At 39.4% G+C, this 25,542-nt stretch overlaps 3 protein-coding genes and 1 long non-coding RNA gene across 11 annotated transcripts; 2 read left to right on the plus strand and 2 right to left on the minus strand.

The window, feature by feature from the left end:
* Positions 1-264: 264 nt before the first annotated feature.
* Positions 265-1,399, minus strand: Prosalpha6 (Proteasome alpha6 subunit). Its single transcript, XM_033380680.1, has 3 exons — positions 1,291-1,399; positions 601-1,239; positions 265-538 (listed from the first exon to the last, which is right to left on the minus strand). Exons 1-3 carry the CDS (start codon positions 1,291-1,293, stop codon positions 335-337), a joined length of 846 nt encoding a protein of 281 aa, XP_033236571.1. The 5' UTR covers positions 1,294-1,399; the 3' UTR covers positions 265-334.
* Positions 1,400-2,206: 807 nt separating this feature from the next.
* On the plus strand, positions 2,207-14,966 carry LOC4817762 (LIM/homeobox protein Lhx4). 4 transcript variants are annotated; one of them, XM_015180203.2, is made up of 5 exons: positions 2,210-2,302; positions 4,439-4,746; positions 8,237-8,354; positions 12,432-12,623; positions 14,653-14,889. In XM_015180203.2, the coding sequence occupies exons 2-5, from the start codon at positions 4,500-4,502 to the stop codon at positions 14,783-14,785; spliced, it is 690 nt and encodes a 229-aa protein (XP_015035689.1). In that variant the 5' UTR covers positions 2,210-2,302; positions 4,439-4,499; the 3' UTR covers positions 14,786-14,889. The 4 variants fall into 4 exon arrangements, with proteins under 4 accessions (XP_015035688.1, XP_033236572.1, XP_015035689.1 ...); XM_015180201.2 differs by having other exon boundaries at positions 2,211-2,302; positions 8,201-8,354; XM_033380681.1 differs by lacking the exon at positions 12,432-12,623 and having other exon boundaries at positions 2,208-2,302; positions 8,201-8,354; positions 14,653-14,966.
* LOC26532344 (uncharacterized) lies at positions 12,623-14,396 on the minus strand. Its single transcript, XR_004469417.1, has 3 exons — positions 13,848-14,396; positions 13,302-13,780; positions 12,623-12,832 (listed from the first exon to the last, which is right to left on the minus strand). It is a non-coding gene; the product is annotated as an uncharacterized lncRNA (long non-coding RNA).
* A 547-nt stretch (positions 14,967-15,513) lies between the features above and the next one.
* On the plus strand, positions 15,514-22,831 carry dpr19 (defective proboscis extension response 19). Of its 5 annotated transcripts, none has more exons than XM_015180206.2 (7): positions 15,514-16,202; positions 16,998-17,185; positions 18,817-18,962; positions 20,290-20,500; positions 20,563-20,674; positions 21,538-21,920; positions 21,980-22,831. In XM_015180206.2, the coding sequence occupies exons 2-7, from the start codon at positions 17,119-17,121 to the stop codon at positions 22,225-22,227; spliced, it is 1,167 nt and encodes a 388-aa protein (XP_015035692.2). In that variant the 5' UTR covers positions 15,514-16,202; positions 16,998-17,118; the 3' UTR covers positions 22,228-22,831. The 5 variants fall into 5 exon arrangements, with proteins under 5 accessions (XP_015035692.2, XP_033236568.1, XP_001357169.2 ...); XM_033380677.1 differs by lacking the exon at positions 15,514-16,202 and adding an exon at positions 16,252-16,385; XM_001357133.4 differs by lacking the exon at positions 15,514-16,202 and adding an exon at positions 16,252-16,340.
* The last annotated feature ends 2,711 nt before the right edge of the window (positions 22,832-25,542 follow it).

Consider the following 25,542-nt stretch of genomic DNA (forward strand, 5'->3'; position numbering starts at 1 on the left):
CACGTTCATATAGTTACCCGACCGATCCAATAGAGTTGGTCGTATATCGAACGACACTTCGAAAGTAGAATGGTATAAGTACAGTAAGCGGAAGGGCTAGGATCCGAAACAATGCACAGATCAAGCCATCGGCCCAAGAACCCGGTAACGGAATCTTCCGAAAGCCCGGGCTAATTACAAGATTGAGGCGCCAATTGTGACCAGCAAGCCGTCCCAATTTCGGTGGAGACCAGAACCAAAATACGTCTGGGTTTGTTTTCCCGATTAATGATATTTTTGAATTTATTCACCATTTATTTAATGCTTTTATAAAGACATATATGCTCTCAAAAATCTAATCCTCCGTTGCGACAGCTACGATTGGGTCTCTAGGTCCAGAGGTTGATGGACCTGCCTGCGATGTGCTTTCATCATCATCATAAGGTTGATTAGCGGGAGGAGCCCCTTTCTCTGAAGCCATTGTTAGATATATCTGGGTTTCTTTTTCAGAGAGAATTTTAAACGGCTGATTTTTGCCGACAATGGCAATTGTGATATTCTATAAAAATTTTCAATAATTATTAATGAACGATTGTATTACATTATTTATTATAATCTTACCAATTGAGATGCACTCTCATTTTTACTCTGCATTTCGTCTGTGGGCAAGGAGCCATGAATCGCCGATATTCCGTGGCATATAATTTCATCGTTCGAACAGTTTAAAAATTTATCCAGATTTCTCTCCAAATATGTACGTGCACTTTGTGAGCGGGACCCAATAGAATTAGCTTTGCAATTATAAAAAGTCGCAGACGGTGTGACTTGATATATATGAGGCCCCTTTTCATCATAGCCACCAACAAGAAGGCCCACTCCGTAGGGACGTCGATCGTACCGTTGAGTGGTCGTTTGCATCTTATTACCAAGATTTGTAATCAAACGAGATACCGGATAAGTCGAGCCGTAAGAATGCTTGTAACTTAAGCACTCAGAACGTAAGTATCTGCTAATCACACGAGCGTCAGCAGTTATGCCAGCGATGGATATTCCCAAGTGATCATCAATAGGAATAATCTTACGCTGAGAAGCTGACAGCTCCGACGATGGTTTGGAAAGGGCAACCAAAACAGCAAAATCACGATTTTTTAACCCAACAGTTGCAGTTCCAAGCTTAACCGCTTCCATTGCGTACTCGACTTGGTGCAGTCGTCCTTGCGGACTCCATACAGTAACATCACTATCATACTGGTTTCGAAACTAAACGAAACAAATTTTAAAAAAAGTTACTTTATTAAACTTATGACTTACCATTATTTTCAGAATAGAAGCCGCACAGGATGACAAGTAGTATTTCGGAAAGCTAGATATGGCACGGCACCAATAACAACGACAATAAACAATGGACAGAAATAATCGAAAATTTTAAAACAATGAACAATGAACATAAGTTTCGGTTCATGACATTGAGCTCAATTTGGATCGGGTGAATATGTAACATAGAAGGAATAATGCTATTTAAACTAGCTCTATCAAAAACTCAAATTTTTCAAAATACAACCAAAGTTTGTGCAAATTAAAACATGTGTAATGGGTTTTCGCAACTTTTTCCTTGAGATAGTGTTTCATTCCCAAATTGTTCATATCACTTGTGTGTAAGAACTAACCATACAGTATACTGATTTGAGTTCATACACCGAGCATGTAGCAAACGAAATATTTTTATTAGCTCACAGGCCCTGGCGTTTGACTTCGCCGCGTCATTATGAGTCAGCCAGCGCAGCTTTTCCACACTTGGTCCTCAAATTTAGTTTCATTTGTCCATTTCTCCTTTGCGGATGCGACCGGTTCTGTCATTGAATGGATATATGATTTAAAATTTGATGCGCTAGTATGTAACTAAATTCTGTATTAGAAACTGTTCTTAAGCTTAAATATCTTTGGAGAACATTGCACAACAAGATTCAAAATGAATGCAAATGACGATGCAGATAGACCAACTTGGTCGGAACAGCGGAAGTCTTCGAGTCTTTTTTATACCATAATCTAAGAACTATTCAACAGACATTATAGATGCCTAATTTATATCACAGACTGCAAATCAGAATAAGAAAAAACCTGACACAAATAATTATAAATTTGCAACGCAATGTAAATTATATAGCCTTTTTCCAATGTTCCTAATTAATTCTGATATATCATATTAACCAAACGAACTCGAATACATCCAATTCGATAGTATCGATTTCTTTCATCACTAATCTAAATTGCATTTTTAACCAAAACAATATTTTAAAGGTTTAGAAATTGATTTATTAAAAATGTAAGTTAAAAATGATGTCAATTAAGGTGTTAATTTAAGCTTTCAACGACGATTAAATCTGTTACTTTCCCTCTTACAAACTTAAGAATATTTACCAACTAAAGTTATTTTTTTGTACCATTTGATATTTTCCAAGCCAGCGGTAATAGTTACATGCATATGTATGTGCATATACATCATTTCATAGTATTTTGTGTCAACGTACAGATTTGATCAAAATTGCATTCGTAAAATGTTGACGATTAAAACGCGTTTAAAGCGATTATAGCTGTCTCGAAACACCAAAAGTATTCATGTTCATACATATCCTAATTCGAATCACCGGGTCCATTAAATGCATCATCTATTAAAAAATAAAACATCAAGACAGTGTCTTAGTTTGTGTATAAAGTGTTTCTTACACCCATACCTACCGAAAAGACGTACATATATACATACAAATACATACATATATACATACAACAACTAAAATTTAGTTTTTGTATATCTTTTCTATTGTGCTCATAAGGTTCCTTTTATTATCGTTTCTTTTTTTTTTACTGCGAAAATATAATTATCAGGCAGGCTCTAGCTTTCACTTTTGCAAACATTTTCCGATTTACTTTTAAAAACGCTCAAATTTGTGCACCTCTTTTTCCAAAAAGCAAACATTCTCCTTGCCGAAATGAAAAGTAAACGGCTTTTTTAATTGCTAATGAAAACCAGTTTGTATGCATCAACGTAAATTGTATACCATTACTAGGGAAATATAGCTTGTCTCTTTAATAAATAATTTTTTCTTAACCCAACCTTAAGTTTGGCTCGTAAATAATTGGTCAGGGCCACAACCGTTTCGTTTTCGTAAGAACAGCTGATCGGAACGCTGGCAAGAAATATTTTGTATCACGCTGTATATTTTGATACAACCAGGTCAACGGTTTTTGTTTGCCAGAATCGATGAGAAAATGAAAAATTTCGATGACGAAAATTTGAGAAATCGGGAGCACCTAAAAACGATAGCGAAACGTTTTGGCTAGTAAGTAAAGTAAGTAAAAACCAGAGCCTGCCTAAATACCCTAAAATATCTAAATTACTTATATCAAAGCAGCAGTGGCAGAATAGGTGCTTAGGACAATGGAGGAAAATATAGAATGTTGTCATATCTCAGTTAAAACCAAGAAAATTGGTATGCTATCCGCAATCGAATTTTCGTCGAACACAACAAATTCGACGAACATGTGCGCCTGTGGATGGCTTGCTTAAAGCACATGGAATGTAGGCATTAGAAAACCGTCACTTATTTACGAATTCTTTAATGAATTTAATAATGTATTGGTCCCATTTTGCTGACATTAACCTCATAGATCAGAATCTACTCGAATAATTTAGGTCTCATAGATCCTGGTTCTTGAATAGTGAAGGAGACAATGGACGTAGTTTTGCTCGCAGTGAATATCCTTTGTTTCCCAACTCATCGAAGAACCAACTCATTGGTGTCATCCGAAGATTGGGTTTCGATAACCGGCTAGAAGTCGGGGGCTACTTTAACAAGATATTAATTAATGACGTAGTGAACTTCATGTTTAGAGGGCGGTATTGGGTTTCTTCTCCTTTTCTTTATTGTTTTTTTATTGTTTAAGTTCTATCTTCGCTTCCACCAACTTAACCTAACTAGCACCAACGCTGAATGTTAGTCTGCACTCGATTTGAGACCATTTAGACGGTGAGAGTTTTGGAAGTTTGGAAGATCGCAAAGTCCTTGAGGGTATTTGCCCGAAAAGATGATTTCTTTCTCGCCTGCGTAGGCCACCCGCTTGCAATCTATTTTTGTCTTAACACTGGAGATTAGCACTCTCAATATTGAAGATACTGGATTGCTGAAGATAATTATTATCTGTAAAAACAGGTCGAAAGACATTCAGTGTGTCTTCCTTGATACCGTGTTTTAGTCACAATCAGGTGTTTCCTCCATTTCTCTCGGTCTCTCTCTATTTCCCTCATCAAGTTAGATGTTAGCCTTTAACTGCTTTCATACCTGGAGAGTACACAAACTCTAGTCGTATGCTTTTTATTCAGTTTCCTAATGGATAGGTAATAGTACTATTTATTCAGCCGGCATTTATTTAATATATATATTCTTTTCTTACATATTTGCAGGTTAAAACTATAAACAGGATATATGACCCTAACAATATAAGTCATTAAAGTACTTTTTGCAATGAATGCATCGTTCCATTCATATAGAGATTTACTAGTGGCACATCCCCAAGATTCCTCAAGTCCGGAAAATTTTGCTCCCGTAGTTATTGGTTATAGAAATACTGCCAACAATAAGGATATTGTCGAGACCAGCTCAAATATTTCTTCGTCTCATTTATCGTTCATGGACGAATCGTCAAACGATTTCAATAATCATCAGTTAATTCATCCTAACTCTCTAATTAAAGTGTGTGGTGGTTGTGGAGGTAAGATATTAAATAAATCAAATATGTTGATTAATTAATGTTAATTATTTTGGATAGACACAAACTTTTTCTTATTATTAAGCTATTACAATACTTGGATTCGTTAACAGAATATATAGTAAATACGTATATCACGTTATAATGTAATTATTGTAATTATTATTATGCAACAGTGATTTTGTACTTTGCACGAGACATAAATTTGTTGTAAGATGTTGTTGAACACATCCTCATACCTCAAATTTGCAATATATCACAAAAGTCTTTTTTAAAAATAAAAAAAAATGGTGATAGGGTGAAAATATCAGTTAAATGAGAATGACATTTCATACGAATTTTTATTCGTGTATTAAAAAAGTCGAAGCTTTGTCATTCATTAGGCAATTTTTTTTTGTATTCTCGACAAAAACAGGTCCATGCTATACCAAAAAAAGTGAAAACGGCAATGGAAAACAGTGGGTTAGGCAAGGTTAGGTAGAGCTTAGGTAATAGAGAAAATAACTGTCGTTTGTCTGCCCTCCACAATCAGTTAACAATTTTAACTAAACCCTCCCGAAGAAGTAAAAATACTGGCAATTCGGGTACTTAATATTATAAATTTTGGTAATTCAAGTAAAAATCTTGTAAAAGCGGTATCTGGAGAGCTCAGTTGGGCCTGTTACATATCCGTTGCAATGGGCCCTTCTCTCTGCCTACACGGTGGAAATCATTCCGATGGCTTGGCTGTATATTTATGTTGACAAGATCTCTGTTTGATTTCGCATGGCTCAGAAAGGTCCGTGAGAAATGGGGCCCCGATAGACCGTAGTCTGTGGTTTCCAAGGTCCGAGCAGTGGCAGAACACGGGCGAAACCGACTTCTCCTCTTCCTAGCTCCGACCACTTCTGCAGGCATCATTGTGAGGGATTGACGGCCTGGAGGCATGTGTGCCAATCTGCCAGTGTCTACACAGTACTGTACTGCTGAATCGGTATAACTCTGCCGAGTTTTTCTTGGATCGACATGTCCATATCAATCTCGACATTCTGTAGGTTGTGACGACGCTCTCAGCCGGGTTATGCTCTCCGCTCACAGAAGGGGAAGAGGAGAAGAGGGTACAGAGGTTCAGGTGCTTTCGGTAAGAAGGATGGAATGCTGAATCTTCCGGGAGATCGAGAAAGAGGGAGAAGGAGGTTCTGGTGCAGGAAGGGAAGGAAATGTATTTGCGGAACTTTTAGGAAAGTACAGAAGTCTACTTTCCTCGCAAGTAATGCTTATCCCATTACCTGTTTGTATTTACCTCGAAAATTTCTTGTGTGAGAAGCTGCAAGTAGCCAACGCCCGCTTCCTATCTGCTAGCAGATATTTGGTAGTGCTCTGTCTTGCCAGTTTGTCGGCGGCATCGGCCATCGATGTCCCTTTGTACTTTGTACTCATATTATGAAGTGGTCTAACTGCACTGCGGTCTCTTTAAGAGACCAGCAACAGTCTTTTACGGTCGTTGATTTCGACGATATTGAGCCTAGTGGTTTGTCTGCGTGGCTATCTGAGAATGTGGGTCATTAAATGCCCGTCTAGAGAGAGTTTGCAGATGCCCTCCTGCAACTTCCGCTTTGAATATTCCGAGTGAGTGATCCACTGCAGTGACCAGGCAGCCTGATGTTAAGCTCGTCACAGTAGGTTCGCTTCGTTTCCTAACTGGGATGGATGCCTGGAAAGGCGTCTCTAGTTATTAAGGGGAATCTCGTCAAAATTCCTGAATGCCCAAACGCGAATAGTTTTTAATGTTTGGTTTCTCTCACTTTGAAAGCGGAAAGTGTTAACACACTTAAGTATACTGGAAGATGGTGCAGCATTGTGTCCAGGACATCGCCTGGGTGAGTACATAGCCCACCTGTTATACGTAGCTCTGCAATGCCCTGTACTCGGCTGAGCTTGTTAGGACAAGTCTTCTTATCAAGGACTGGTCCTCTCATTGCGCATGGACATAGTCGTTGAGCTTCTCAACCAGTGCCTGCGGAAAGGAGTATTTCGTAAGAGGTGGAAGATGCTGTTTCTCCTGCCCTAACCGGGTAAGCTGTCGGGGGAGCACCCTTATATTATGCCTGACCGACGGAGCGAGAAAACCTCTTGGAAAAGTAAAATGATTACGTTGGGAAAGGGCGTGCGGCTTCTCACCTCACCAATATGGTTTTCGCAAGTTTAGATCATCTATTGACGCCATATGGTAGTGGAAATTGCTTCAAATGCAATTGCCAGCACTTGGTGCAAGGGCGGCAAAAAAAGTACTGCGTGATGGGTTCGCTGAACATTAGGAATGCGTTCAAAACAGCTAGGTGAAACTGGTAACCACCCAGGTATGAAGTCATTTTGTGACCATCCATCATGTGACCTAGGCCAACTTCAAAGTGGAAAAAATAGTGCAATTTAAGAGAGCGGTCAAGTCCTTTGTTGTCATGATTGACACAAGGCTCTGTTTCCGAGAGCATTTGGCCTTTATAAGCGCGATGTGGGCGTTCAGCAGCATTGCTCTCTCAAGATGCGCACGACGTGCAACCAGCAAAGCCTAAGGAAGTGGCAACATGGATCGAATACGGCCACCCAAAGACGTTGGACTCTCAAACTCATCCCAACCATCGACACATGGGTTGAAAGTGCTCGCATAGTCTAATTTGTAAACATGTCTATATTAGCCTTGACCTTGGAGAGTCAGGTTGGTCATGGTGATGGAGCACATCCTCACTGGCGGTCTCCGGGGGCAGCTATCTCCGATCTCCGGTCGGACTTATAGGAGACTAGGATAAACTTTTCGTACCCATGATACATCACACCACCTGTCTTTCCAAGCAGGTCCATCAACTCGTCGGTAATGGGGACGGGGGGAATCACATGACGCCTCTGTCTAGCTTCTAAACGTTGGCCACATTCCAATTTTCTGTAAGAAGACCTTTTCTGTCCCTCCCCGTCATTTTGTGCACTAGTTTTCCAAATGCAGAGGTAGGGAGATGGTCTTGTCGCTCCGGCACTCTCATGAGTAGGGAGGGAAGGGGTTAGTCACCCGAGGAATAATCCGATCGCCCCGGCAATCATATCTCGGCATATGAAGGTGCCACTTTTGACGGTTCGTCCGTGATCGCTCTGTAGGGCAAGGGTGCACAGCTGCATCGGGTCTGGGAAATCCCTAAGCCGAAGCCTCTTTACCCTTGTCCAAGTGTACTGGTATGGCGCGCAAACCCGTTATCCTTTAGTGCCCCTGTAACACTCGATGGCTGACCGCAAAAGTCCGCCAATGTCTAAGTTCCGCTTGTGTAAAAACGGAGCTGCGTACCTTGCCAATTTTCTAATTATATATATGAAACTCTGTATGAAAAATTTTATAATTATAATGGTATGTAAATTTCGGCTATCCGAATGTGCGTATGTTTCCGGACCTTACAAGATTATACTAACATTTGGTTTTCTTATTTATTCATAGATAAAATAAGTGATAGATATCTTTTATATGCTTTAGACAGATATTGGCACAATGGTTGCCTAAAATGTCATTGCTGCGGAGCCATGTTAGCCGAAGTCGGTTCCAGCTGTTTTACACGAAGAGGTTTGATACTCTGTAAAAAAGACTACTCCAGGTAAATGTTTAACTTAATATATTAAAAAACATAATGCTTAATTATATTTTTATTACTGACATAAAAAAAATAAATATAAATACAAAACATGAGTTGTCCCTTTTTTTTGCGGAAGATTTAAAAAAGCCCTGCGCATCTACCGGCGAGTTGTCACTACACTAAAGAAAGGTATTAATACGTTTACAAGTTAGCCTATAGAAAAGCGTTGGATGAATTCAAAAATGTTCTGATATTATTGCTAATTTGGCAAAATGTAGCGGCACAAATCGCGAGCGTGACAACGATGCTTTCTAAGTTGATAGAATAACAATTCTTTTTAAATAGAGTTTCTAGTAAATAAAAGTTTCGTGTCACGGTGTTTGTGTATCAACTTCTCCGAATCGGCTCGACCGCGCTCAAATGAAAGCGCGTAGAATCTCGATAGAACAAAGAAATGGGGACTACTCTTTCGTTTCAACCAGTGATTCCTGGTTCCGAAAATCGTGGAGGAACTTCTGCTCCATCACCGCAATATGCTATTAGAAAATCGAAAGTTAATTCCGATAATAACAATAACATGCAAGCACAAAAGCTATGCAGACGGGATTAAAATACTTTCAAATAAAGAACTAAAACTCAGCCCGCAAAATTAACGGGACAATAAATTACAAATAAACCTTGGAAGTTCAAAACACGCAGCAAGTGTGAGACCAAACAACACCAAAGGGTTTTCGTTCCTGGCTAATAATGCAAACGATCAGCTTACCGATGCTGGAGAAATCACTCCAAAGAAGCCAAGGCCTGCATCAGCAGTTATCCAGGTAAAGAGATCCAGCACGCCAGTGAAAAAAGTTGTGGAACTTATTCAAAATAAAAACTTTCATGTGTTACCTCTTATTAAAGGGAATATACATACATGAAATATACATCCAATAGCAGAAAGGCAATTTTAAATATCTAAATGAGCAATATTTTGCAGATGCATAAACGCAATGGGGATACCAAGAAGTACTGTACGCTGCGATCAGTCTGCGAAGTCTGTATAGATCTAGTTAGGTAGATATTTACTGCCACGCCTTAGATCTAACTACACTTAACCAAAAAAACAAACGCAAAAATGGGGAAACTGCGGTGGAAATCACACAGTGAACTGTACCCTCTCTCCAGTTTACAAGGAATTGAAGTGAAGGAGAATCGCCTTCAGCATTGGAAGAATTACCAAAAGGCCCGTGTTCTGAGAGAAAAAACCTATTGCCAGCTTTGGCAGGACGTTTACCCGATTACGATTCTGACGGACTCCAGCTCTTGCGAGTTTGTGAAAGGGCTTGATCTTCGGTGAAAACTATCCATATAACTCCCCAAAACACAGGAAAATGTGCGCATGAGAGGATTGTTCAATGAAATGCAGATAGAACGATAGAAGAGCTTGGCTTAAACCAAACCATGTGGAAATGCTGACGTTCCTCAATAAAAACAAGTTCACTTTAAAAGTGTGGATCTCCAAATAATCTTCACTTTCACTTTGGAAGTTTATTATATTGTAAGTTAACCGGTTTTTCAAGCTCTATAACAGAGTCTGCAGACTCAAAGAGAATAAGATTTTGCAGAGCGAATAGAACAACAATAACAAAGATAGAGACGTGAATCGGCCGTCAATTCTAACAAAGAGAGGAGAGAGCCATATCTCAGCAATCGACGCAGATTATTCGCTTATAAAAATACAAGCTCATGTATTCCGATAATGGCGCGTGCCTAAGAACGTCTAGCCGAGGTTCCGAGCTTGAGAAGCGAATCAATCGCAGCTCATCAAGAACATCAGGACGAACCACCTCCTACTAAGCACGTTGGATGAGAAGTCCAGTCGCTAGGTCTAACCAGACACACTAAATAGCTTCACAACACTAGTTTGTGGCGGTGACGACATAGTGATGGTAGATTTCAGACATACTTTCAGCTGATAAAAACAAATATGCTTGATCGCTCAAACAAAGATGAGCTCATCATGGTGAGCCTTTAAAGTTTCAGCAGTTCTTACACCGGTTCAGTGTCTTTGTTCTTTAGGAGCCCTTACTAAAAGCACATATGTTACTTAGCGGATTAATGGAATAGACTAAATAATTTTCTTTAGGAAATTTCATTTGTTTAATCAAAGTACGAATGAATGTTGATAAAATTTATTTTGTTTTGTTTGTTTGCCGACCTGTTTCCATCCCAAAAGATCCACAAGGCTTTGTCGTGCTTAGGGTATTGCTTCCATGCTCGCCAAGACACTTCTGGAACTGACCACGGACGACTACATGGACCTTATCGCCGATTGGCTGTCTACGAATAATTTGACCACATCATGTGCTCGTTCCGTTAGTTGAGCAGATCTCTGCAGATGGCGAAAACTTTCGCCTAAAATTACCTGCACTGATCCGGTAGCTCATTTTAAAGACTTATCTCAGAGTCTGTACAGTACTCCTACTCCTCCGTCCTTCTTGGAATCGTCTTGTTAAAGTGGCTAATCTGGTCCCGTCCTTTTTCCAGTCGTCAGGTTCAATAAATTAGGTTGTTTTGACATCGAGGCAAGTTTGGGGGATCATGTAGTGAGTAAAACTGATTAGGCCCCTGCGAATTAAGCTATGTCCGACTCCTTTTAGCGGCATGTTTCCTGATGCAATTAGGCGTTGTGCTGCCTTTCCTGCAGTCAGAACGAGTATTTTTTCGAGTTCTTTTGTTGGGGTTGACCTCAGCACCCTTGTGATGCAGAGCAGATCATGCCGCTGATGTATTTCCATAAGCTTATTTGACTTATTTTCAGTAACTTTCCACCACACTAAAACGTCATACAGTAAAGTTAGTCGCACCACCGAGTTGTAGATCCAGTGCATAATAGCAGATGACAGGCCCCATGTGCTACTTAGCATCCTCTTGTATTTGTCTTGTGTTTTTGGGGTTAGCCTAGTTTTTTCGATTTTTGAAGAGAGGATGAGGTTCGTCTTTTCTGCGTTAATTCTCAGTCTTTTTAGTAAAACTCTTTATTTATTTATTTATTTTTATCCGCCAACGGAATATAAATTCTTATCTGACTAGACTTACTTATTTCTAACTTAAGATATTATCAGAAAATAACAAGAATTAATTATGGTAAAGGAAGAGGTCTCCAAGGAACCGTCTGACGGCTCCCTTCCCCTGGCAAAAGTCAAAACGCATCCCAGCTGGCAGCGCAATGCTGACAGTACAATGCGTACTGTCGAAGCGCCCTACAAATGGGCTCATTAAAGCCATAATTGGTCTTTGGAGATCAACTGCAAGAACTTTAGAATAAGCATGCCAAAATATTCCGTCTAGTCCAGACCCGTGAAGGAGTCTATGGTGCAGTGGATTCTCTTAGAGGCTACCAGATCTGTGGGAGGTGTTGTTCCTTGGTTGCTAGATCCTGATGGGAAGGTCCCATCCTGGAAGTGAGATTCCGTTAGTGCCAGTTTCTTCAGTACTCTCAGTCTGCGGAGTTTCAGGGACTTACTCGATGTTGGATCACAATTTCCTCGACGAGTTTCCTTGTGCCTTACGTACTTCTACAGGCCTTACGTACAGGCGAGCGGTGAGGGCTCTCTTTCTCCGTCTTGCTGACCGAGATCTGAGTGTCTCAACAACGGGAGGTAGTCAGTTTTGGGGCAAGCCATGGCCTGCTCCATCAACGTCAGAAGTGGTCTCCCAAGCCAACCAACTGATCACCTGTTTTTTCGAAAACTGATCAACTTTATCGATAGACAAAAGGAGAAAGATCAATTCTGAGTGGCAATTAACCATTTATTTGGCACAACCAATTGAACCATCCTTAACCATAGTTTCTAAATTGGTATTCATTTTCTTGAGGAATATTTCCAAATCTAATAAACCATTTTTAACCATCAACGTATGTTTCTTCGATAGCTACGCCGAAAACTTAAATAGCAGCCTATGTACTTGAAGTATTCTAACTGAAGAAAAAAGGAAAACAATTGCTATTGACGATTGTATTCTGAAATTATAGCGATATATTTTGTTGTTTTAGTACGATATCTTTTGTATTGTAGAGCTTTTTCAATTTATTTATTGAATTCTTTTTTGCAGTATGTTCGGATGCTCTGGAGTATGTTCCGGATGTGGCGAAACAATTCCTCCAAGTGAATTGGTAGCAAAAGCGCTTACTGGAATAAATAATATTGATATACAAAGTCAACAAAAACAAATAATTAACTGTGTATTTCATCTAAGGTGCTTTAGTTGTGCAAAGTGTGGCTCAAGTCTACGCCCTGGTGATAGGTATGTATGTCTATATTTTAAATTTTACAAGAATTTGAATAGTTAGTGAATATTTTTACACTTTGGGTCTAGCCCCAACTCACTTCGCTCGTGCGCCAAAAATCCTTACTCAAGTAACAAAGAAAAATACCATAGATAGAAGCTTGGCCGATTAAAAAGTGGCATGGAGTGAGCACCTCCTCGTCGTTGGGATCTGTGCTAACCTCTGCCTCGTCAACACCGTCCGGACCTCGCTCTCCGGACATCGATTTTTTTCGCCGTCTTGACGGCCACTTCTCACAAACCGCCGAAGTGCAATGCTCGTGGGGGTATGAATTTCCATCCCCTGCTTTTGCTCCGCTGCGAACGTCCTCAGACAGGACCTTTTTTCCTCGAAGACTTCCTGGCCCCTCCTCCCTAAGTAACGGGCACTGTCGTTAATGAAGCACCTGCATTCATTTAATAATGGCCTTGAGAATCGGAATATAGTATTTATTTGTGAATAACATGATTTCCGTTTCAAAAGGATTAGCTCCCAGACCGCTGGATTTTGTCTCTTCTGACAGGCGCTAATTTTGCAGTCATTAAGTCGCAAAGCGTTTGAGTGTACTTCCCCGGCCATACAGAATATTGTTCACTGCTATGTTCCTTTGAAGGCGAGACAGGATACGGCCTTGGGATGTACCTCTGTTGACATACCTTGACTGAGTGGGCGATCCCATCCATGATGTCACCGTCCTGCATATGAACAATTGATCCGGCAGGGCCTCCTTAATGGCTCCTGGTGCGACGTTGTTCTTCGATGTCGAGAAAGTTGTACAGAAGAACTCTTTGAGATGCAGAGATTGTCGTTTCTGTGGATTTTCCTTTCCGATAGGCATGTTGTGCCCTGGCAGTATGTGAGGATTTATTGGTGTCTTCAGTTGTTACTTGACTTGACCGTCAATGATTTTGAGATGAAAGGACGATATACTGATTAGATACACACTATTTTTGCCTTAAGCCAAGCGTGTGGAATTTTCCCCACTCCTTTCCTTTCCCACATTCCTGAAAATACATTGCAGCCAGTTGATGGCCACGTCTGACCTTATCTGGACATTTTAACGGGTTGAAGCTGTTTACTACCCAGGTAATGTTACGTTTAGCCTTCACTAGGGTTGTGTGTCGGTTCGATGGTTCTAAAGTCAGGGAAATGAGTATCGAATAAAATGTGTAGGGACTACTCACTGGATTTAGTCCACGTACCATCATTTCCTTTGCGGTACCTCACCGAGGTTGCAGTTTTCGAGATGAAACTTATTGTGCTAGATTTTCGTATCTAGATCAGATCGGATCAGTATTATATCCAGAAGGAACACATCATTTTGCAGTGACTACGGTACCGGTACCTCTTCCACGCCGTTACTCATCCTTTCTCTCTCTCTCTCTCTCACACAGTCTTCCACGTGCTGTCTGCGACGTCTGGCGAGATATAACAGCTGGTGTTGGTATGAGTAGAGAGAGAGAGGGACATATGTTGTGTAATCAAAACCACCAGCAAAAAAATGGGAATCGATAAAATATTTGAAAATTATAATAAAATAGGCATTGGGTGGAAATAGTGAAAAAACTGACATTAGAATATAACAGGCACCGTGGTTCCTCTGTTTCTCTCTATGTTTTTTTATCTCTCATAACAAGTGCCAACAAAATTAAAATAGATCTCTCCTCCCACAATCAAAAACAACTCAATTCGTCCTTTTTACAGACAGCGATAACAAAAGACAGAGAGAGATAGAAAGCATGCCACAGTCATCGGCACCGTACAAATTCTTCACGTAATTGCCTATACAATATTTTGTATAAGTTACATAAATCATAAGCTTACATTTATACTGCCTGAGTACCAGGTATCAACGTAGGGCGACCCTTACCGCTGATAGTAGTGTACCGACGCTTTTTTTTTATTATTTATGCTTTCCATAAAGCAGACTTATTCCATAATATTATCCCTAACATTGGATAAGCAAATGAACTATATGTGAACACACGATTTTTGTAATATTTTTAGGTACACGATGCTAGGAGCCAGCTTGGTGTGTGAACAGGATTGGCATAAACTGCTCAAAAGCCCAGCAAATTCGAATGGTACGCTTGCACAAAGGAAAGGGAAAGTAGGAAGACCCAGAAGAGCCAAGGATTAATAATATTTAATGTCTTGTATTAAATAAACGTTTATTTTAGAACACAGTTCATTTTATAGATTATCTTTAAAAATTCAATTAAATCAAAATGTAATAATCCGAAAGCCCCTATCCCACTCCTTCAATGGAAATATACATAATTATTTTTTTATACAGTTCTGAATGTAAAGGTAAACTAAATTGTCGTCGATATTATTTGTGATTTTAAGGAGACGCCTCCAAAATAACAAACCATCGACAGGCATTGTATGCAGAATAATAAGCTTAGTATGCTGCCATAATATCGCCGTTTTCAGAAGACATCATCTCTTGCGAGCTTTTTTTATGGTGATCATAGAGTTAAATTGATTAGTGAAGCGTGAAACGAAGACAGTGTAATCGAGAGCATAAAGACATTTGAAAATTATCCGTGCTCTTTCCTTGGGATAGGGCCGCGCATACGCGCTCACGTGTATCGGCCTCTGTTAGGCCGATCGTTATGCACTTTCTCCCGAGTACCTTAGAACCCCCGATACCTATTCTATTCAATGATAGAAACTCACTGTAGTACCTAACGATCTGCATCTATCATAGTCTAGTTGGCTATTGTCTCTGAATGCATTCGGCCCTGAAACCCTAGCTGGCCCTTAGCTAACACCCCAGAGAGAGAAACTACTTTATAAACTTTCCATTCCATTTCCACTCCTTTAGCACTGGCTTCAAACGAAAGCATCGAACACATTTGCAAAAGAGACACGACGACGCAGAAATGGATTTAAGTGGTACGTCCGAAACGACAGTCCCGGAATTGGTTCAGATCCTGAACCAACGATTTGAAGAGCAAGTCAGTCTCACTTCTACAAAGATAAATGAGGCAGAAGAGCGGCAGGAGAGCTTAGCAGTATGGCTGGTGAGATCTCGAATCTTACAAAGAGAGTTCAGTTTTGTCGAAAACAAACTGGGTGAGACCCAAATGGAAGCCCAGCTTAAGCTAAGGTTCGATGCACAGGCTATGGCTAAAATCGCATGCGATTTTAGGATTCAGTTCCTTTCATCACGGTCACACTGGAACTGGTTCGCAATAGAGCGGCATAACTGCATAATTTCGGTATGTGCAGTCGGAAAAAAAAACCCATCATCTTGCAGTCACTTGGACTAAATTCACCAGCACCAGTATATATCAACGAGCAGCTTACAAAAGAAATCTACCCGATTTTTAAAGAAGCTTTACAAGAGAATTTATGTAAGTTTAGGCCCTGGAACATTTTAGCAACTTTTGTGAATCATTTGTACCATCCCTGGCATGTACTGTGATGGGCGCAGTTCGCGCTTGGACAAATGCACGCACGCGCATGCTTACATACATACATATGCATTCATGTCTGAAGATATGTTCCTGGCTCCCCCTGTTACGTTGAGACCTACATAATGCGATTGCGTGAGTTATAAGGAGAACATTTGTACGTGGATTGGATATGTATGTATGTTTGTGTACATTTCCGACGGGAATTTAGTCTCCGTTTGACATTTCAAAGAAAAAGTTCTGAAGCCGGGCAATGCATTATTAAGCCATCAAGTGAATTTCAATTAGTTTTGTGCTAATTTTTTTGCATGTGCATATGTACATAAACTAAAATATATTTGGAGTACTTTGAAAATGTATTTACATATTTAAAATATGTACATACTGTATCAACGACACATTGAGGATACTTTATACATGAATGAATATAAAATATCTACATATGTACACATATAATACATAGGTACAAGATCTACTGAGAAACTATTTCTCAATTGTGTGGCTCTTATCTGCGTACTATGTATACACATATGTAAATAAATTTCAACATACATATTTCGTACAAAAATAAGTAAATATTTACTTATGTACATACAAATATTTGTACAGAATCAAAATATAATATCCTTTAAAAACCATACACAATGTATGTAAATATGTATGAAATGTATAAATTGTAGGTGTTAAACTATTGAAACATAAAACAAGGAGCGCCTACATATGTACATCTATAATTGACCTATGTATGCCTATAAATAAAGGAAGCAATTTGTTTACTGTGTGTGTAGCATGCAACATACATATGTATGTATGAATGTATCTGCATGCATGCGCTTCCATATTCAAAAAGCGAGGTGGTCAAGGTTTTCAAGTGGAACAGTGCTACATTTTTATTAATGTATGAAATGTATTATGTATGTACATCTATAGTATAAAATGATCCTTCCTGAATATGTGCATACATGTGCAATCTGAAATTGGTGTCTGACAAATATGTTTCTGCAACAAACATAAAAAAATTCAAGCTCGGAAAGATTTAAATTTGGAAATAATGGAACCGAAAAGATGGCACTTGCAGCTGTCATGTTTTTTCCTGCTGCTTAGCTCAACATTTTCAGGTATGTCAAATCACATATGTATACTTATTTCTAGATTATTTCGCGCGCGAACTTTAGTTCAAAGGAATCAAAAAAATTCGGTGCTCCGAATTTTATGTGGGGTACTTATATACATATGTATGTATATATCCTTAAAGTCTTAGGACCAATAAATAAATACATACATATGTATGTTTATAGCAGATGTCCTATATGTTCATATATATGTGTGTATGTACATATATAAATATGTAGAAATGTACATTTGATAAAATTCATCAATAAAAAAAGTTTATCTTGCAACATGTTTTTTGTATTATGTTTTTAAGTTCTCTTAACCCATTAAGACATACATATGTGTACATAGAATTGGTGTTTAAATACCTAATGGCTCTTTAGGGTACCTTTGTACTTTTTTTGTGTTCAATTATTCATTGCCAGTTTTTGTAGGGATTGGGAAAAAGGTGATGAGAGGTACCTCCTTTCCCCAGCTCGCATCGCATTATCTGTTTTGCGGTTTTTGGATATCAACAAAGGGGCTTCGTACAAAATTAAAATATACTGTCTTTGAAGACGAACACAAGTCTGCTACGCCGAAGGTCGAGACTCTTCTAGTTGTTATTTTAGCACATTGATGCTCGACTCGAGTTTTATTTTTGTTGTTGAGTTTTTTGTTGTTTTTCCCTCATAATAATCCATCATCTCTCATCATGTTTATGCACCCAATGGTACCAAAGACCAGGCGTGCGTACCTTTTTTGAACATTCTTCCGGAGTCATCCAAAGTCAATAAAGTGCACTCGTACATTCACAAAAACGCGTGTAGATTTAACATTTTGTCTACCAACGTGGGGCAGTGTATATAAATTTGTGTGAAAATAACCCCTAAGAGTGATATTAGGCCTCTCGAATCAATCTCTTGGAACCTAACTAACGAGAACTCAAAGTACATTAATAGATCCCAATACTCGCTGCCTACATATTGTCAACTGGATGTTTGGTTTCTACTACTTTACAAGGATTACAGGTTCTTCACAAATTCTTCTACCAGCTTCCTGTGTGATTTTGTCGCGTTATGCGCGAGAAATAATTAAGGACTCTTTCAGCAACTGTTGACTGCTGGATTCTCCGGCTCTGCCTTTTGAACGATCGCATGTCGTGTTCAACTGCGCGACGTGCATAGCAAATTATTACATTTAAAAATGTATACAAGCCGCTACACATTTTGCGTTCTATACGATTACGATTTGAGCATTACAAAGCTTTCACTTCGTTACTTTTTTTGGGTTATCGTCGTATACATAGTGGAGCATTTGGGACTTAAATATATAAATTCTTGATCAGCATCAATAGCCGAGTCGATATAGGCATGTCTGCCTTCCGACCGTCCGTCTGTCCGTCTTGGTTTGACAACTCCCAGAGAGTAAAGAGAGCTAGAGCTACGCTCCTGTGATATCCCAATGTATCAAGATCATTTCAAAATTTGACAGGACCCCCTTCCGCCCCTTTTGTCGCAGCGCATCTACCAGAGGGTAGGCCGTTCCGCAACCAGCACCTGGCAACAATCTCACCAAATCGTTGGACTAGACTAGTTATTCTTTTCTTTCTTTCTCTTTTCATAGCATAATATAATATAACTTTTAAATTTTTTAGATGTTGGCAAAATAACGTCCTCTCAAAATCACTTTGGAAATACTATACAGAGTCAGTTCACCACCAAAAACAACACTAGGGTAATTGCCCAGAAAGGAGGGCTTGCCATATTACCCTGTGTCGTCAAAATTAACTCTCCAGCAACGGTAAGCCGTACTTTTGTTACTTAAAAGAAATATAAGTAATCATAATTAACACAAGTCCTGCAATCACTCACAAACGACTCGACCGATTTTGATATGTATGTATGTGTATTTTAAAAAAAGAAATGTATAGTGGTGCGAAAGGCTCCACTGATGCATAGGGCGGCGGTCCGCTGAACTTTGCCCAGTTGTTTGGTGATCGTCGTTTTTGATGTTGCCGGCCACCACACGGTAACTCCGTAGAGTAGTATTGGTCTAGCTGTTGCTAGATACATGCACGGAGCGCTTTCGTTGCCTTCTTCAGTATTCTTTACGTTTGGGTCTACTTAAGCTTTTTGTCAATTACCCAACCTACTCCTAGTCCACGCGATTATGTCCATTCTGACAGTCGCGCAAGCTTTGCGGTCATTAAGGCGCAGAGTGATAGAAGGTATTTCCCTGAGAAGATAATTGCAACGTCGTCCGTGTATGCTACGATTTTCTTGCCCCACCCTTTCAGGTCACATAGAATCTTGATACGATCCAAAGAATAGGAGAAACTACCTTGCTGGGTGCCTCTGTTGTGACATACCTTGACTGGGCGGACGATCCTATCGATGATGCCACCGTCCTGCATATGAGCAATTGATCGACAAGGTGCTTTTTAGCAAGGATGCAGGTGCGTGTTTTACCTTCATTTTGAACTGCAACCGTGTACTCCTTCGTCGCTAGTTGTCAAACCTTTTCTCACACTATCAAAGGTTCCTGAACTAGGAAGCATGGGATTTCTAGTGGTGGAGATTGATCTGAAGGATCCTTAAGAACAACCTTAGAGTTTCCAGCACTGTAATGCCGGTGTCTTGGCGTGGTATCGGAGGCGTAGATTTCTAGGTCTGCATGTCTGCAGCATTTTCAGGATACGATCCGGCTCCTCCATGAAGGCACCCACCCTCTCGCCCGTGGTCTACTAGACACTTCGCTCCAGTCTACAGCGACGACCTTCGCCCTGGGCAGACCTCTCCAACTTGCGCTACCGCTGCTTTGTACTTTATATTTTGATGAAGACCTGGTACCATCCCATGTCTGGGCAGACTGGGCGGGGGGCTCGGGCTGCTTCTCCAACAGCTTGAAGCAGCGGTCATCCAGTGCTGCTTCCATCGCAGCAATAGATTTTCAGAAGATTATCGCGTCCTTTCGAATCCTTTCGCGGTTCTTATGCCACTGGACTTTATGACACGTACGCTTTTCAAACATTATAGCTCTGTGCTACAATTCTCATTGCTTATATTATAATTGATTTAAGTTTTTTACATGCATAAAATCAAATAATTATTAAATTACCACTTTGTAGGTTTCTTGGATACGCAGGAAAGATTTCCAGCTACTAACGGTTGGGTTGTCAACACATAGTAGCGATAAAAGGTTTTTGGTTGAGCATACGCGGCATATGGGTCACTGGTCTCTTAGAATTAAAGCCGTCAGAGAAGAGGATCGTGGATTTTATGAGTGTCAATTATCAATTTACCCAACTCAGTCAATTTTTATTGAACTAAAAATCGTCGGTAAGTAGTATTAGCTTAAAAGGTTTTCAATCAAAACAAATTCTAATGTCTTATAATCACAGAAGCGGTTGCTGAAATTTCAAGCGCACCTGAGCTTCACATAGACGAAACTTCTACTTTACGGCTTGAGTGTAAACTTAAGCGGGCGACGGAAAATCCCTCTTTTGTATTTTGGTAAGAGACCATTTTAAAAATCAGAAAAGCTAATTTCAGATTCTGACAGTGTAGTAAAAGTGTTTTATCTTAAGTTTTCTTAATATGAGCACTCAGGGTGTCAATTCATTCAGTTGATCTAAACTCTAAACCTTGTTATCTGTGTTATACAACATTAGTCCAAAACAACCATTAGTCAGCTTTGATTAACGATAAACTATTTCTAACAATGCACGTAGTTGGCCTGGCTAACGAAAAGCGGACAGGAGAGGTAGAGCTGAAGGCAAAATGGTACACGCTTTTGTAGAAGAATATTGTCTATGCATAAAAAATTAACGGAAATTTGCGCTGTATGATATTTTGGTCTACCGAGTACCAAGAATTGACCGTTGTTGGATACCAGGATACGAGATTCTGATTAATGTTCAAAGCAGACAGCTGTTTGAGTGGGAACCTAAGTTCTGAGGACCTTTTACGGTGATGGAGATTCTTAAAAGTGAATTTTCTTAAAAATTAATCTGTTGAAGTCTATCGACGCGTGAACGAAGATAAAAGTATTCGAATAAGAGTTTGAGAAAGTTGCCAGAAGACCGAAGTTCAGACAAATTGAACGAAGACAATGGTAAAAAAGACGTTGATGGTGACAGGTCCTAAATCACCTGTACGTACCAATATGATTTATCTATGATATTTATGAAATTTTTGGAGAATATTAGGGTTTGAAACACGACAAACAGATTTGTATATTTTAACATATTTTCAACTATTATTATTATTAATCAATTCTTTGGGTATCTAATATTTAATTTTACATATTCATATGACATATTTGATTCATTTTATCGCTGTACTCTTTTAACATTACTGCAACATTGTTTATTTAGGTATCATGACAACAAAATGATTAATTATGATGTACAAGGCGGTTTTGTTGTGACGTCGATGGAATCAAATGGGAAGAGTAGCGTACAAAACGGACACATTTTTAGAGTCTTGCCCGGGTTTGCTGGTAACAAATCACGTATTATCCCTATTCCGGATCCCGTGGAGTCAATTAATGGAATTCTAAATAGCAAAACCGTAGCCACTTCAGCAAACTTCATATCGCCGAATCCACCATATTTACAACCGCACCAGTCCTCATATCTTCTTGCTCCTTCTATGAGTGTTCTAAGTATTAAACAGGTTAATTTTCGGCATGCTGGTAACTATACCTGTGCTCCATCAAATGCCCGTCCTGCTAGCATTACGGTACATGTTTTAAGAGGTAATAATAATTGAATAATGTATATTCGCCCACTAATGCATTTAAATTTTAATCTTTAGGAGAAAAAACTGCTGCCATGCAACACGCTAATCGAAGTTCTTTGGATAGTGAGAATTTGAGCAACAGCACTTTTGGGTTAATTAGTATAGGTGGTATCAATGGCACAATCAGCCTAGTATTAGCCAAAAGCTTATTATATATCTCAATCATATTCCTATTAGTAAGCGTTCTATCAAATTTTCGCCTACTAAAAGTTGTAGATTCCCTAATATTCCTAGCATTTATAATATTACTCATGGAAAGCTGAAAGTAATTCATGTTATAAGAAATGGAGCAAATTCAATCAACCGAAAGTAAAAAAAATGCTCCAAGTTATAATTATAATTATCGTACATATACAGGTATATGTATAATATCGACATACTTATGTTCCATGTATAAGTCCCTTACCTAAACCTTTACTATCATACAAGCTTTATATGCATTTTTAGAGAAAAAAAATTGATGTATACTAATTTTAAACTGTAAATAGACTTTCATAACATACAATGTATTGAATCGTGAAATAAGAAAATTCATCTACTTGTTACCAAATATACAAAAATTATGTAGAATACATACTCTGTACATTAATTCATAAGATACAAATACTGCAGTTATGATTAGGAGTTCATATTTATTTACATGTACTGAAATTTTAGCGTTAAACCCACAGATCATACAAGAATGATAAAAGAGTAATTTGTTATATATGTATGTAACTGTTATTTTGCTGTTCAATATGACTATGCAACAAAAAAAAAACTGCCGTCAGAATTTTAATTTAAAAAAATTAATGTGTATGGTACAATTTAAATTAAATAAAAATATTACCGTAAGTTTGAACGCATACAATGGTATTGTAGCTCCATAAAAAATATCAGAGTTATGTATCAATCCACCAACAACTAGTCTGCTACAACTACGATTGCTGTATAAATATCAAACAAACTTCCTGCCAACTTGGGCAACTAGTCTTCGGAGCTATTGGTTTGAAGCAGTATTAAGAGCTACGGAATGACGAAACAAGGCTTCCTTTTCTTGTTTGTTTTTCTTTTTAGTTACTAATTGTCTGACCTCTTTTATGGGTGAGCATAGCTTAAACAATACGTAGAGTTAAAAAAGTGAACTGTAAAGATGAGTATATTTACATTTAATAGTTTCAATATCTCAATTCAAAGAGTAAACAAAAATAAAATTAAATTTTTCCAATAAGCACAAGTACAGATGATCCAAATCCATGTCCATTCTAATTTTTCGGACGCATGTTTGAATGTTCAAATTCAGACTTTGCTACTAGCTGCCCAGCCGCGTTTCGCTCTGGCACATTGTTGTTGCATGGTTGAGAAATGAGGAGAAGCACTAGTTGTATATATATTTAATTTTGCAAACTGGGGTGTGTAAATAATATTTTTGATCATCTCCCTCCCATTTACGACGCAAAGTGAGGAATCAGCAAAAAAAGAGGTGGCAAAATGCATTTTCTGAGTGAGCTGTCTGTCCGTCGGTCTTGTTTAACGTCTAGTTCTCAGACACTCATTTAGCTGAGATATAGCATTCCGAAGATTTCGATTTGCATATCATTAAAATACTGGTTTTTTTCTGTAAGCTAAATCTCAGCTATACAGCGGCCGATCGTGGCGCGGCATGTCTTTTCGTGATGGGGAGAGTCCTGCCAATCGACTGCCATCGAAAAAAAGGACATCCATTCCGTCACGATTTTCGCAAAAAATCATGATGGTTAGCCCCATTTAGCTGAGATATAGCCTACCGAAGATTTGGATTTGCATATCATTAAAATACTGGTTTCTTTCTGTAAGCCAAATCTCAGCTATACGGCGGCCGATCGTGGCGCGGCATGTCTTTTCGTGATGGGGAAAGTCCTGCCAATCGACTGCCATCGAAAAAAAGGACATCCATTCCGTCACGATTTTCGCAAAAAATCATGATGGTTACATCATTGAATTTGTCAAAAATCGGCCTCATTTTCGAGGTCGAGATTTTGATGCCAATCGACAGGCTGGGTCCTCACGATCCTGCTAGAGTTGGTCCTTCGCCGATCTGGCCCCATTTAGCTGAGATATAACTTTCATAAGATTTCGATTTGCATATCATTAAAATACTGGTTTTTTTCTGTAAGCTATAGCTCGGCCACACAGAGCCCGATCCTGGAGCGGCATGTCTTTTCGTGATGGGGAGAGTCCTGCCAATCGACTGCCATCGAAAAAAAGGACATCCATTCCGTCACGATTTTCGCAAAAAATCATGATGGTTACATCATTGAATTTGTCAAAAATCGGCCTCATTTTCGAGGTCGAGATTTTGATGCCAATCGACAGGCTGGGTCCTCACGATTCTGCGAGAGTTGGTCCTTCGCCGATCTGGCCCTATTTAGCTGAGATATAGCATTCCGAAGATTTCGATTTGCATATCATTAAAATACTGGTTTTTTTCTGTAAGCTATAGCTCGGCCACACAGAGCCCGATCCTGGAGCGGCATGTCTTTTCGTGATGGGGAGAGTCCTGCCAATCGACTGCCATCGAAAAAAAGGACATCCATTCCGTCACGATTTTCGCAAAAAATCATGATGGTTACATCATTGAATTTGTCAAAAATCGGCCTCATTTTCGAGGTCGAGATTTTGATGCCAATCGACAGGTATGGTCCTCACGATTCTGCGAGAGTTGGTCCTTCGCCGATCTGGCCCCATTTAGCTGAGATATACCATTCCGAAGATTTCGATTTGCATATCATTAAAATACAGGTTTTTTCTGTAAGCTATAGCTCGGCCACACAGAGCCCGATCCTGGAGCGGCATGTCTTTTCGTGATGGGGAGAGTCCTGCCAATCGACTGCCATCGAAAAAAAGGACATCCATTCCGTCACGATTTTCGCAAAAAATCATGATGGTTACATCATTGAATTTGTCAAAAATCGGCCTCATTTTCGAGGTCGAGATTTTGATGCCAATCGACAGGCTGGGTCCTCACGATCCTGCTAGAGTTGGTCCTTCGCCGATCTGGCCCCATTTAGCTGAGATATAACTTTCATAAGATTTCGATTTGCATATCATTAAAATACTGGTTTTTTTCTGTAAGCTAAATCTCAGCTATACAGCAGCCGATCGTGGCGCGGCATGTCTTTTCGTGATGGGGAGAGTCCTGCCAATCGACTGTCATCGAAAAAAAGGACATCCATTCCGTCACGATTTTCGCAAAAAATCATGATGGTTACATCATTGAATTTGTCAAAAATCGGCCTCATTTTCGAGGTCGAGATTTTGATGCCAATCGACAGGCTGGGTCCTCACGATCCTGCTAGAGTTGGTCCTTCGCCGATCTGGCAACATTTAGCTGAGATATAACTTTCATAAGATTTCGATTTGCATATCATTAAAATACTGGTTTTTTTCTGTAAGCTATAACTCGGCCACACGGAACCCGATCGTGGCGCGGCATGTCTTTTCGAGATGGGGAGAGTCCTGCCAATCGACTGTCATCGAAAAAAAGGACATCCATTCCGTCACGATTTTCGCAAAAAATCATGATGGTTACATCATTGAATTTGTCAAAAATCGGCCTC

This window comes from Drosophila pseudoobscura, chromosome 4, assembly GCF_009870125.1.
Source record: "Drosophila pseudoobscura strain MV-25-SWS-2005 chromosome 4, UCI_Dpse_MV25, whole genome shotgun sequence".
Taxonomy (NCBI): domain Eukaryota; kingdom Metazoa; phylum Arthropoda; class Insecta; order Diptera; family Drosophilidae; genus Drosophila; species Drosophila pseudoobscura.